Source organism: Taudactylus pleione, unplaced genomic scaffold, assembly GCF_031769625.1.
Source record: "Taudactylus pleione unplaced genomic scaffold, aTauple2 ptg001115l, whole genome shotgun sequence".
In the NCBI taxonomy this organism is placed as follows: domain Eukaryota; kingdom Metazoa; phylum Chordata; class Amphibia; order Anura; family Myobatrachidae; genus Taudactylus; species Taudactylus pleione.
In genome coordinates, this window is record NW_028285516.1 from 154,379 (window position 1) to 169,097 (window position 14,719).

At 46.6% G+C, this 14,719-nt stretch overlaps 1 protein-coding gene across 1 annotated transcript in view; it reads right to left on the reverse strand.

Moving 5' to 3' along the window:
- The window catches only part of CUNH1orf174 (chromosome unknown C1orf174 homolog), a 28,959-nt gene extending 14,565 nt beyond the window's left edge, over window positions 1-14,394 (reverse strand). The window contains exons 1-3 of the mRNA XM_088461853.1: window positions 14,245-14,394; window positions 8,899-9,021; window positions 5,972-6,331 (exon numbers count right to left, since the gene is read on the reverse strand). Coding sequence (XP_088317979.1) covers window positions 5,972-6,331; window positions 8,899-9,021; window positions 14,245-14,259 — 498 coding nt within the window. The 5' untranslated portion in view covers window positions 14,260-14,394. The remainder of the gene's footprint in view (window positions 1-5,971; window positions 6,332-8,898; window positions 9,022-14,244) is intronic.
- Between the last annotated feature and the right edge of the window lie 325 nt (window positions 14,395-14,719).

Below are 14,719 nucleotides of genomic sequence, written 5' to 3' on the forward strand. Positions count from 1 at the left end.
GGTAACCCGTTCCATTCCGATAGAATCAGCCCCTGCAGGGGCCGGGAATGGAACTGGGCAAATTCCACCATGTCGAATGTCAACACCATGGACCCCAGAACTCTCATAGCCGAATGGACCGACAGGCGGCAACTGCTCAGGCAACTGTGTATCCGCAGCTGTAGGGAGGCGACCTTCTCCGGAGTCAGGAAGATCCTTTGCTGACGCGAATCCAGCAGGGCTCCCAAATGAACCATCCGCTGTGATGGAATCAGGGAGGACTTTTTCCAATTTATCAACCACCCGTGTGCTTGCAGGCAAGCGATCGTCAGGTGGAGATGTTGAAGCAGTACCTCTGGGGAGCTCGCCAGCAACAGGAGGTCGTCCAGATACGGCAGCAACCGTACATGGTTCCGAAGATGTGCGGCCATGACCGCCATAATCTTCGTGAACACCCTCGGCGCCGTGGAGAGACCAAAGGGTAGCGCCCGGAACTGATAGTGGTGTTGAAGGATAGCGAACCTCAGATACCGCTGGTGCGAAGGTGCTATCGGAACATGGAGGTAGGCGTCCTGGATATCCAGGGACACCATGTAATCCCCCGGTTCCATCGCCAGAATGATGGAACGTAACGTCTCCATCCTGAACTTGGGAACCCTGAGGAATTTGTTCAGAGACTTCAAGTTGAGGATAGGGCGATGAGAACCATTGGGTTTCTGCACCAGAAACAGAGACGAATAATACCCCGTCCCTCGTTGTGATTGAGGAACGGGAACAATGACCCCTGCTTTCAGCAAGGACTCTATAGCCTCCTGAATCCGTAACACCTTGGTCTTGTCCTGAGAAGGACTCGTGCAGAAAAACTGGTGGGGTGGTCTGTACCGAAAAGACAGGGCGTACCCCTGGGAGACCACTTCTCGAACCCAGGCATCCGTGGTGGTATTGTGCCAGCACTGGGCAAATAGAAGAAGTCGGCCTCCCACTCTGAGGTCCCCCAGAGGGAGGCCCATCCCATCAGGCCGCAGGTTTATCTTCCTGCTTGGAAGAAGGGCGCCGTGCACTCCAGGCTTGCTTCTTGGGCTTAGAGGCAGTCTTACTCGCAGATTGTCTCGGGAAGGACTGACCTTTCGCCTTCCCCTGAACCCGAAAGGAACGAAAAGCCGAACTCCGAACCTTAGCAGGCAGTGCCGCCGAAGGGAGGAAGGCTGACTTGGATTTAGCCAGGGTATCCACAATTTTGTCCAAGTCCGGACCAAATAGTAATTCCCCATTGAAAGGTAAGGCCTCCAGGCCCTTCTTTGAATCAGAGTCCGCTCTCCAGGACCGCAACCATAAGGATCGGCGGGCAGACACCGCTGCAGCCGATACCCGCGAAGTCAGCAGACTAGCATCTAAAGAAGCTTCTCCAATGTAAGAAGCAGCGTCCCTCATCTGTCCCAACAACGCCCGCTGGACATCCGGAGCGTCATCCGAGAAGGTATCTTCCAATGCATTGGCCCACCCCTCAATGGCCTTGGCCACCCAGGAGATGGCCATGGACGGTCGGGCCACCGCCCCGGAGAGGGAGTAAATAGACTTTAAACAAGTCTCAACTTTCCTGTCCGTGGGATCCTTCAGCGAGGATATCGACGGTAATGGTAAAGTAGCGCCCCGAGTTAAACGGGTGACATGGGAATCCACCGCCGGTGGAGTTTCCCATTTTTTACAATGTGCCTCAGGGAAGGGATAATTAGAAGCCAACCGCTTCTGAGGAAGGAATCTCTTACTGGGCGCCTGCCAAGCTACCGCCATATGATCCGTCAACTGATCCGACAGGGGAAACACCGCAGAAGCCACCCTAGTTTTTTTGAAACTAGGAAACTTCGACTTAGGAACCGGTGCCTCATCCTCTATAAGAAGAATAGCTCGCACTGCCCTAACCAGTGCTCGCACATTAATGGACGACTTGGTATCCATTTCCTGGACCGAGGCGTCCGAGTCAGTGTCATCAGGGACCTCCCAATCATCTGAGGAACCCTCTGAGTCCGATACCTGAGCAGCCCGTGCCATGAGTGAGCGTTTTGAAACCCTAGAAGGCATGTCAGTCTGCAACATTGACTGAAAAACCGAGGAAGCGGCCGCCAAATTTTGTACTGAGTTGGAGAGCACATCCACCCAGGGTGGAGGAGTCACCATAGGGGCCTGAAAAGGTACCACAGGCTGCTGCGGCACAGGGGAAGCCTGTATATACATAGGCAACCCCGCATAGGGACCCACCGACTGAGACCCAGGAGGACTCCGCAATAACTGCGGGACACCCGGGGAATGGTCGGCTGGGGTAACGCCCTAGTAGGGAGAGCAGTCGGGACGACAGACGGTCCGCAATAGACAACAGCACTTGAGAAAACATCACCCACGGTGGTTCCTGTGTCAGAGAAGGTCTGGATGGGCCAGGAGCCACCTGGCACCGACTACACAGACCCTCCTGTGACAAATCCTCCCTATCCACTCCTGCAGAACAGCGTCCGCAGGAGGCCAACATCGGAGCCACTGAGCGCTCAACCTCCTCGTCTGACATGACAGAATATATTATATATCTGGCACCAGGGTAGCAGTAAAACGCACTCACCGGTGTGCTGAACAACAGCCCACAATATGGCACTGAGTAGCACACAACTGTATGTGACGGACCTCACAAATACGTGATCTATATAAGTGAGGTCAGTAGAAACGCCCCTCCCCCACACACCTGTAGGGCTTGTAGGAAAAGTAAAGGGATAGGTATAAGCTGACAGTAAGCGGAAAATAAGCACAGACAGGCAGCACTAGCAAAAGTCACATACCATGCAGAAGTAATACTCACTGCACCTTTACACTACAATCAACCTGCCCAGATTCAGTGTCTGGGAGGGCTATAGTGCTGTGTACGCTGTCCTTAATCAGGGGAGAGGTACACAGTGGGACCGGTCCGCATGCTCCCTGAGAGATCTGCGCTGCCACTGTGAGAAAATGGCCGCTGGAGACCTCAGAGGAGGAGTGGCCGAGTATCTGCAGCTCAGCGACGCCAGACTCCGAGCTGAAAGGCGCGCTGAGCTGAGGGGAGGAGCCGCTGAAAAGGGAAGGCTTCCTCCCCTGGCTGGCCATAACCCCAGGGATGCTGGCTTCCCGCTTGCCCCTTTATCCCTGGTGGTCTAGTGGTCCCACGGGTTATGGGGGGGGGCCCGCCGCCACTGCCAGCAGCCTCCGGTCTGTCCCCAGGACCGGAGGCTAAAGGACTGCATTTAAGGCATTCCGCGCGCCGCCGCTAGCCAGCGACGCGCGGCTCACCTGCATCCCCGGCGACTCCGGCAGCAGTCCTGAGAGGTAGACAGAGTCCGGCTAGTACGGACTCTGCCCTCCCGCCGCGATCCCCAGATCAGTACTGGTGTCGCGCCGCCAGTCGGGGATCAGAGCGGCAGCGTGGGCGTCTGTACAGACAGCCCTTCGCTGCCGTCTGTAGTAAAAGAAACTAAAATAAATAAATAAATAAAAAAGCTTCTGGGGGCTGCTCCTGCAGCCCCCCTGCGCGGTGTACGACTCCGGCCGGGCACCAGCTTACACTGAGGTGCCTGTGGCTCGGGGGCGGGGTATAGAGGAGGACCCAAGTGCATCCTGGGAGCCAAAAGCTTAACTGTGTGGTGCCCATGGATCCTGTTCCAGCTATAACCCCAAGGTCAACCCTGTGGACCCCCCATGGACCCTGAAGTAGAAAGTATTCGCTTCTTACAGTACCGTCCCCTATATCTGTCTCCACCTCCACTGTTACGGGGTACAGAAGTCACATTGGGACGCCATTATTTGATCGCCCATGGACTTTTACACTTGACATTTTTAGCCTGTACTATACTGTATAGCACTTTTGTGATTTTCTCCTCCCTTTCTATTTACCGTACGGAAGAGAACAATCCACCACATCACAAGATTAAGATCCAAGGATAAATTTCCCATCTACAGATGTGTCCACATACACCTAGCCACCCTGCGTGTTAAACAGACCTTCTAGCAGCGTCCTGCCGTAGCGTGACTAGGTACAACGGCGGGTGTACCTGCATGCGAAACCCTACGTTACCGTGTCACAGCCGCTGACACTAATGTAGAGTTTACAGCCGCAGTCGCACACAGAATCTAGGCATACCGCATATCATTGCCCAAAAAGATCAAGTCACACTCATGCATTATGTGTAACGCGACTTGTAGAGCCTGGAGGATAGATGTATGTGGACACATCTGTAATAAAAGGGTCTATTTACTAAGCTGTGTTAGGAGACAAAGTGAACGGTGATAAGGTACCAGCCAATCAGCTCCTAACGGCCATTTTTCAAACACAGCCTGTGACATGGCAGTTAGGAGCCGATTGGCTGGTACCTTGTCACCGTTCACTTTATCTCCCAACAAAGCTTAGTAAATAGACCACTTATTGTTTATGGAGTTATGGATACTGCATTTTATGTAAATCTCTTGAATTTCTACTCACGCCTTTCCCATTCAGCTAAATTGGCCCAACAGGTGCAAGTGGTGTGTCAAGAGGGGCTCTGATCATCAGATCTAAGCTCCCTTATTTTCTGTTCCTCAAAAAGACCTCATTCCTGATGTAATCTTCACAGCCTTTGAGGTTACTAAAATGTATAACCTGTCTCCAGACATGTAGCAAGTAGTCCTAATTACCAATTACCAGCAGAACGCGGCTCCTCTAACAAAAAAACAAAACACAGGTCCTATTTCAGCTGTATCACGCTTTGTACATTTGTTTTCTCTTCCCAAATAATAGATCAGAATCTTCCACAGACTTAGAAACTCCCGTAAGGTTTAAACATATACCCCTTCCTGCAGAGCTTTAGATGACACGGTACCTCCCAACAGCGCCTATATGAATTTGACAAACTGGCCCAGACAGAGCTAAAAAATAGAGAGAGTAGTATAATCAGCTTTTGTTATATGAATCGTTGCTCCAAATATAAGAACACTGTGAAATGTGTGTTATACATATATAATATCACCTTTCTTACTACACGTTTCATTATACTTTGCAGTAAAATACAAAAGTCTGTATTCTTGTTAGCTTGGCTGTTTGATTCCTTGTATACTTACATTTATATTAGAAAATACTTCTGCAGCGTTCAAAAAAGTAAATAAAAAACAAGAAAAAAAATTATTGCCACTGCTTGTTTATATAAGTTGTCAAACTTTTTGTTTTTTTAGGAACCAAAAATCCCCTGCTTAAACACAGGTGAAGGCATTTTAAAGGTCGAGTTTTCTTCTGGTTGCGTCTAACTGAATTACTTACACTAAAGAAAATATACACTCAAAAAAAAAATAATTTTGCCTCATTAAATTCATTAATAATTATTCCTGAAATGACTTAATACGTGGCATACAACTTTTGTCTGCAATCACCTACTGAAATCTCAGAAAACATCTGACAGATGGTTATAAAGAAGTGACCTTTCCCATAAAACACCTGTACCCATGAAAACAATCTATGTAGTCTCATGTATCCATGGTTACAGGCATTGCTATGAAAGGTCACTCAGTCAAATGGCAGCTAGTGTGCTTTAGGAGTCTTCAACAGATGATTTCAGTCAGAAGTGCCATTTGAATTATTCAGAGATATTCCAATATAATGTAGCAGCCAGAATAAGGATTTGATCATTTTAGCGTGAAGTTGCCATACATCACTGACATTTGCTTAAATGCTCTAAGCTACTCTCTCCTTTAGCTTTACATACTTCACAGTGAGATAAAAAGCTATTTAAAATCTTCACAATGCTTAATCTATGTACGTTTACATAATACAAAGTAAACTTTTATATACGCTAGTGAAATTGCGTAAAGTGTACCTACATCCATCCCAGTGAACTTCTGCCCACCCTATATAAATGATGCCAGAACCATGGCTAGCTGGCTTAAAACACAATCGTAGCATTTTTCATGTGCTTAATTAGGTGCTACCCCACATTGTTGTGTTCCAAATCACCTGCATGAGGTCTGCGTTTTCAAAGATTCTTCCCAGTGGCATAGGCTGGTTGCTGTCTTCATCCACAAATGGACTGGCATCCGCACATATGCTTCTTTTATCCGGATACGCTAGGTCCGATAGCACCATTCCATCGCCGCTATCGTCCGTTAATCCATTATATGGAGCGTAATCACTCACTTTGGAAACTTGACGTGCAGACAGGCGGGTGTTAACCCTCACCTTTGGGCACCTTCTGCCCTGGGTACCAGCTTTGGTGCCTCTCTTAGGCCTGCTACCACCTCCACTAACTAGTCCACTGTTCTGGCCACATTTAATATTTTTTGAAAGACTCTTTTCGGTGCCTTTGTTGGGTGATGCCTGAAAAAGAAGATCATGATTTGAAAGAATTAGTACAGTATATAAATCCTGTTTCAGCAGCTTTGCTATATGATGACGCTGTAGTGGGGAGTAGTCCTTCTATAGGGCGCATGGTTGTTACAGAACAAAGCCAGCTTACAGTATAGACAGTATTGATCAATGGCAATATAATGTGCTTACTGATTTGTGCAATTACAATACCTGGACATGTCAATTACAGGCTTCATATAGTGACTATCCGTACATATTTTTTACTATTTATGCAATTATTATGCAAATGTATGCAGGGTGGTGTCCTCTACAAAGCACATAGGGGGAAATTCAATTCTTTTTTTGGGCGCCCTGTGCCGACAGAGCAGTTCAATAGTTGCTCCGTTCTGGCGCGCATACCGCGGGCGCCCATTATGGCAAGCAGAAATGTGCGAAAAGCCCGGCTTTTTACAAATTTTCCGCTAGCACGATAAGGAATGGGCTCCCAGAGGCAGAACAAGAACTGAATATCGCCCTGTCTAAAGTCACGGGTGATCGTGTGCGCAAAAACAATTTAATGGCCCCCATAGAATTATTATTATTATTGTTGCATATGATATAAGGATAACTCTGCTTTAATAGACATAATGCTCAAGACAAATCATGTTTATTATGATGCAGGAGAGAGCTTCTGCTTCCTGCATGGGTTAGGATAGCCATTGGAAGACAGCCCACAGTTCTTAAGATAGGTATCCCGGATTAAAGGGATATAAACCTATGATTTACACAGGTTCTGGGGCTAAAACCAGGTGAAACCCAGGCTTGAATTTAGCCAGCCACAGCACCTGTGTAATTCATGTGTGACCCAGATTAAAGGGATATTATGGCAAGTCTATATATAGATAAGGACAAGCATTGTGGCAAAGTAGAGGGTAAACTAGTACAGGGGTGGGGGGGGCAATCTGTGGCACCCAGCTGCTGTGGAACTACACATCCCAGCATGCCCTGTCAGCTCCACGGTGTCAGGGCATGCTGGGATGTGTAGTTCCACAGTAGGTTGAATTCCCTTGAACTAGTAAATTAATGTGAAAACATGCGTCTTAAGCTGGGTACACACGAGACTATTTTGCTCAATCTGATGCAGCGGGACGATATATCGTCTACGTCGACCAGTGCTTACCCACTATGCGTGACCATGCGCACTCCTGTGGGGTTGTACATCGTATCGACAGATCGAGCCTACATACAGCTTAATCTGTCAATTTGATGAACGACCCCAAGCTTGTGGTGGCAGCTGAGGAACAATATATCATGCAGTCGTTTACCAGATCATGCGGTGTCAAACAACCGCAGAATATGTCGTTCATTGCATCGTGCGTTGGCATAACAGTGTCATCAATCTTCTGTTGCCAGGACACTGGTTTCTGATAACAACCAGACCCGGCAAAGATTAAACAATAAAGTGACATGTTGCGATATCACTGCTGGGTTGGGACTCTACTTTGTGCCATGCATGTGCAAGTGTACATTGGCGGGGAGGGATCCAAAGATCCCTTATACGTAAACTTTGCAGAAGTAGCCTATAAAGCCAGAATGTCTAACACTATAGCGCACTAGCTGTTAGGGGTAAGGGGGAGTAACCCCCTGAAAATACAGCTTTTTTGAGGTTGATAAATTAGAGAAGACAGCAGCTCCAATTGAAATAACTGGGACCGTATACTCCGCTGCTTTCAGTAAATGGTGGCAATACTAAAATCATGCAGACACTGCTGTTGCCGCGTGATTTTTGAAGGCAAGATGCTTAATAAAAAGGGCCCTTATACATATACTGTATATCATCATACACTATTGCTGCAGTCACACCAAACGGCGCCTCTCTAAGCATCTTTCTCGCTAGAATGTGTGTATCAGTCACAACAAGGTTATAAAACCGCTTTACGAAGCTGCACTGATTAGTTATGCAATACTTGTATATCTGTGTGCGACTAAGGGGGTATCCAATTAGCCGCGGTAAATTACAGCGGCTAACTACCCCTGAAGTCGGCCGGACGCGGGCACTTATCGGGGTTTTTTTTTCGGGACCTGATTTGGCCCGAAAAAGAATCCACGATAATTACTGTTTTTTCACCTGAAAAAAGTCGAACACATAATTGCCGCAATAAGCTCGCGGCATCTATGTGTTTTCGGGAGAACTATCCTATTATTTCGACAGATACCGCCCTTAGTTTGAAACTATGTATGAAGTGCTACGAAGCAGCGTCCACAGATTTTTATTTACACCAAATTCCATTGTACAAAATAAAATGAAAGATGCTACACCTCTCAGCGCGGCTCATTTGCGCCAGGCATCTCACGCCGTGAGGACACATCCATCCAGCAAGCAGAACGCCTTTCACTCTTAACCATAGAACACATTCTTGGCATTTGGCTCCAAAGCACACTACTTGTATACCCAAATAGGTTTTTTGGGGGGGCTGGAATCAGTGTACATTGAGAAATGCCAGGAAAAAAAAAGAAGAATATTTAGAAAAGAAGAAAAAAATTATACAGAAAAATGGAAACCTGCCTATACAAACACATAAAATGTTGATTCTTACCTGTCCCCCTCTCTTTCCAGACTTGCGAGTGTTGCAGATCTCAGGTTCATGATCAGATGAGTTAGGCTCAGATGAGCAATTTGTAGTTCTCTGGCGAGAGGAGCATCGCACCCCATCTGCTAACTAAAAAACAAAGAGTATTTAGAAATTATTCCTATTACCTATAGTGTACGTGCAATCAGATGAAGGCATTCCCTACCAAGAGAGCTGGCAATGGTCAATTCGTTACATTATTATTATTACTATATTTTATTTAAAGGAGCGCCACATGTGGTCCGCAGCTCCATAGGTAGAGTACAAGGTACACAGAAAATGACATTACAATACAGTAACCAAAATAAAACAGAGCACAAGTAACAATTCGCAACACAATTCGCCACCCCCTTCCCAATTCGCCACCCCCTTCCCTACCACCAAATGGGGCACCGCGTGCAGTCTAGAGGGACCCGTTCTGCACATGTGTAGAACGGGTCCACGCGCAGTTCCCTCATCATCGGAGATGTACGCAAACCATCGTGCCAAGTGACTTCTTAAGAACCGTTTGATAAAGATCAGAACAGGTTTGAAGCGAGCAGGAGGCTGTGGGGTATACTCAATAATATGTGATGAGTGCAAAGTGCCTCCGGGAAGGGTCTGCACTTCATGGCCAGTAACATTGATCATTTTCCCCTCGCACCCCACAGGAGGTGCTCATGAATATTAGTGATGGTACTGTAGCGCGATATGCACAGGAAGCCACTGCAGCGCCACAGGACGGAGAACTGAATCTCTCACTATGTGTGCAAGGAGCAGGTGACAGGTGTCATGAAGTTGAGAGAATCCAAGAAGCCCCAGGCCGAGTTAGACATTAAAGGAAACAGGGTGCCCCACCAGCACAGAGTACATACACGAGGCTCCCGTCAAACTGGCACAGGAAGATTGTGGTTCCACGGCTATCAGAAATGAAGCCCCTATCCTACTTATGTGAACGTCACTCACACACACTATAGAGCAAAAGAAAATAAATACTTAAGTAGGGGTCCATTAATATCAGGAAACAATAATTTATTTATTTTCTGTGAAACAGACTATGGCCCTCATTCAGAACCGCTCGCTATTTGCGGTCGTTCGTTTTCTAAAAAGGGGTGGCTATTCAAATGAACCGTTCGCACTTTGCGGTCTGTTCACGCCTCTAAGTCTGAACGAGCGAGCAAAACATGCGAACATAAATTTGGAAAATACGCCCCCTGGCCGCTCGCACCATACGTCATGTCCGCTATTTATTAGATTAATCGAGTACATCGACCAGCGTATGAACTGCTCGCTATTCTTGTGGTTGGTTTTTTCAACCACTATTTTGCGAGCAGTTCTGAGTTAAAAAAAACCAAGTGACGTGGTCAATGACGCTGCTGGATTAATTATGCACTCCCTTAAAACGCCCGTTTTGACCTTTAAGCACGCCTGCGATCGGATTTCCACTCCCCGTTTTCAAGCACCTTCCCCTGTTACCACCCACATACGCCTCATTCTGTCACTCAAATTAGCAGGCATTCGCTATTTTGCGAGCATATGAATTTCGACCGCACTGACTGGTTCGCGCATGCGTGTAACGATCCGTACGCATGCGCAGTTGGCCAAACATCGCTCGGAGCGAACGAGCTGCCGCTTACGAGTGGCTCTGAATCAGGCCCTATGCTTTTACTGAAAGTTATTTGCAAACATTCTTTCATACATTACATTTTTTTAATGTTTAAAGCAAATACAAGGAGCAACGCCAGGCATACGAGTATCAAAGGAATCAATCATGGAATACAGAAATAGTACAATGTGCAGTAATCCTTTCATTACAACAGTAAATCGATGTTAAGATACAGCCACGTAAACACGGTACACTGCAAATGCAACTTAAAAACAGGTGTAAGAAATGGGACACAAAGGAAAGCTATTAACACTTTCAACATCATGGGCAATTGGGTAGTCTGTAGTCAAATCACCAGAAGATAGGGGTGGTCATCGTCAATTTTGTTACCATCGATGGCCTATGACCGATGGTTTTGCCATCGATAGTGTGGCACTGATGCTGCCGCCCGATGAGAGTAAACATTGGTGGCCCGATAGCCAGAGTGTACGCATGCGCATAACTAAAGCCATCTTTGGCTAAACCGTCAATTTATACTGAGGGTTTAAAATCGGCCATCGATGGTATTGATGTCGATGGCCATCACTATCAGGGGATCCCTGATTTGTACATCAAAGCTGTTTTTTTTTGTTTTGTTTTTTTCTTCATTTAGCCATATAGGTCGTATTTACTGTGAGATGTATTCATTGTAAATTGCCATAGAGAGAAAAAAAAAAAAGAGGCCCAAATATAAAGAACAGAATACTTATAGGAGAGAAAAGGGTACATCAATTAATTCACCTAAATAGAACTGTGTAGTGTTCAACCACATCTGAGATTCAGGTTAGGACAGCGGTTACACTGTCCATTCAGCACTAGCTAAATTTAACGGTCATTCAAGGTTCCCTACAATGGAAGCTTTCATACTTGTCATAGAGCTCCCCTCCCTCCCTCCCAGCCTTAGCAAAGAGCCCACATGCTAGATTTCACCTGCTCCAAATGCTAATAGGAAGGCAAAAAACACAAATAAAGACACCGGTACCTGTCTGCAAGTTACACATCTGTAATATTACATTACTGTCCAAATGCTGAATCACATTACTATGCGATTAATACTACGATCTTGGAACTGTTTTTAACTCTTGGTGTGCCAAAAGACCAGCTCTAACATCTACTGCAGTGGTTCTCAAACTCGGTCCTCATGACCCCACACAGTTCATGTTTTGCAGGTCACCCACAGGTGTAATCATTACTCACTGACACATTTTAAAAAGGTCAACAGGTGGAGCTAATTATTTCACTTTATTCAGTGTGGAGACATGGAAAACATGCACTGTTTGGGGTCCCGAGGAACGAGTTTGAGAACCTGTGATCTACTCAAACCCTGTGATCAAGCAGTATATGTCCTAATGCATAATTAATAAATTAATTAGTATATAATTTCTGCACTAGTACACCAAATATCCAACCAGCTCATGTGTGGTTCCATCTACACAAAGAGCCCCAAAGATATCTGTGCTGACGGATCTGCTAGCCCTTCCCCACAGTGCCTTCTCCATCCTCTTATATGATAATACCCCGAAACCATCTCATCAACTGACTCATCCTCATCTAACAACCCCACCAACTGACTCATCTTCAGCTAACAACTCCACCAACTGTGAACCACTAAAGGGGGGTATCCACTTGACGATAAAGTTGAACGATAAGGATAAAATCGTTAGATAATCGTTTAAACATCGTGCAGTAATTGTTTCTAACGATGTGCGCTCCCGCTGGTCGTTTGATCGTCTCCTCCATCGACTGAACATGCAGGTCAATTTCACTTGATTGCTTACAAATCATTTACACATCGTTTACGCTGAACGATCAAACGATGAACCACTATCTGCCCACTATAGCTGAAAGCTCTCAATCACAGATTAAAACAACATAGTTTATTGTTAGATCTTTTGCAAATTGTTCAGAGTGGAAGATCATATTTCAAGGGAAACTACAAGGGAAAATCGTTAAGAGGTTGGACAGAGATAAAATCGTCTAGTGGATGCCCCCCCTAACTCATCCTCATCTAACAACCCCATTACTGTGAACCACTGACTCATCCTCAACAACCCCACCAACTTCTATGCTGATCTGCTGTTCTATTGTTTCCTCCAATAACCCAACCACCATTCCATCCTCATTTAATACACCACCAACTGCCCCATCACCCACTCAACTGCTGCATCTGATTCTGCACTGCAAAATCAACCACTTGCCCTTCCTCATCAAATTCCCACCAGACTCAACAATTGCCCTACTCTCATCTGAAGACATGCTACCAGCTCAACCGCTACACATACTATTCAAATGCCATACCTTTCACTCAACTGCCCCATCCCAATTAAAAACCCTATTATCAACCAAACAACTGCTCCATCCACATCTAATCATCTATTATCCCACCAACTCAACTACTGGCCCGTCAAAATATAATGCTCCCTACTTACTCAACCACTGGCTCATCTTCATCTAATATTCCACCACCAACTAAACCATCATCTAATTCCCCACCACCAACACAAACACTGTACTTCACAACCAACTCAACAACTGCCCTACCCTCATGTAATACCCCACCCACTCAACCACTACCCCATCTTTGACAACACCGTCCCCATTCTCGTCTAATACCTCAACTTTGCATACCACACCATCAACAGTGAATGACACTGATTTAATACCTCACCATCAACTCCATCACTGCGCCATCCTTGTCTAATACCCTTCCACTGATTTAACCACTGTCCCTGCCTTGTTTAATACCCCACCACTAACTCAGCCACTGCCCTTGTCTATTACCCCACCACTAACTCAGCCACTGCCCTGTCCTTGTCTATTACCCCACCACTAACTCAGCCACTGCCCTGTCCTTGTCTATTACCGTACCACCAACTCAAGCACTGTCTCATCCCATTTAACCAGTGGCCCTATTACCCTCTAGGAGCCCACTACCATATTTTTACCCCGTACTCAATAAATCGCTACATTTAGTACAATCGGGTAAATCTACATCTAATACCCAACCTGCTAATATACTGTCCACTGACAATCATAATTCCCTACCGAGTCCTACGGATGGACATTGGAAGCCGATGGTCAGCAACCATTGATGTTCCTGATTCGATGGAAGAACTTTTTCTATGGAATTGTGGGTATTCGATGGTTGCCAGCCGCCAGATGGAGCTTTCCAATGCCTAGCTGCTTCTGCGCAGCTGCCTACAACTCATCATTGTACGCCACCAACCCAAACACTACACCAGATATGCCCAGCTATTTCCTTGCCGCAAATCGCACCCACACCTCCATAGGAATGCATGGTGCAGTCGCAGTGCACGCCACACAGTACCGTATGCAGGCGCAAGAAATGGCATGCGCGATGCGTGCGCACACTTGTGGTGCGATTAGCAACAACGTAACTGGTCGCATCTGTACTTGTATACACACACAACCCCAACCACTGCCAAATCCTTGTCGTCCCTCACTCATTTATCCAGTGGCCTATTGCAATCTAGTACCCCACAGTCATATATTTATGTGACTCAGCTACAGCTAACAACAGTGCAGACCCAGCGACATTCAGCACCCGACTGAGCCCATTACCCTTCCCTCTGCCCATCCCCCGTCCAGCACCCCTTCTGACGCCAGGCTGGCACTGCATCAGCCGTACAAGAGCGTGGCACAGTCACGCGGTGCCCGGGAATCCGCACCTTTCTCTTCTTCATGGAGAACGTCCCGGTCCTCTCGCCGCCAAAACTCTCCAACTTGTATCCAAAACTTTCCAGCAGCCCCTCACCGGCCCCGCCCAAAGGCTCTATGCGAGCGTCATCTGCACACACACCAAACACAAGGCGGACCGGACTGCGTCTGACGTCATCCAGCAGCAGCGCGGCCATCTTGAAAAAGGGAAAAAAAAAACCTGACACTGCGCGAACGTGCCCTAAAGCGTCCATGTTGGAATCTGGCTAGCGGCCGATTAACCCTTTCAGGCCCTGGTATTCTTGCAACGTTGCATCAGCTGACGTCAATTACTGTTGAAAATGTTTTGTATAAAGTCCCCCATACATCAGAAATTGATTGCAGCAATCGTGAAATTTGCAATCGATTGTGTATAAAAATCCTTCCATTTTTCAATCGATTGCAGATTGCAGAATTGCCACAATCGATTGCAAATTGCACGATTGC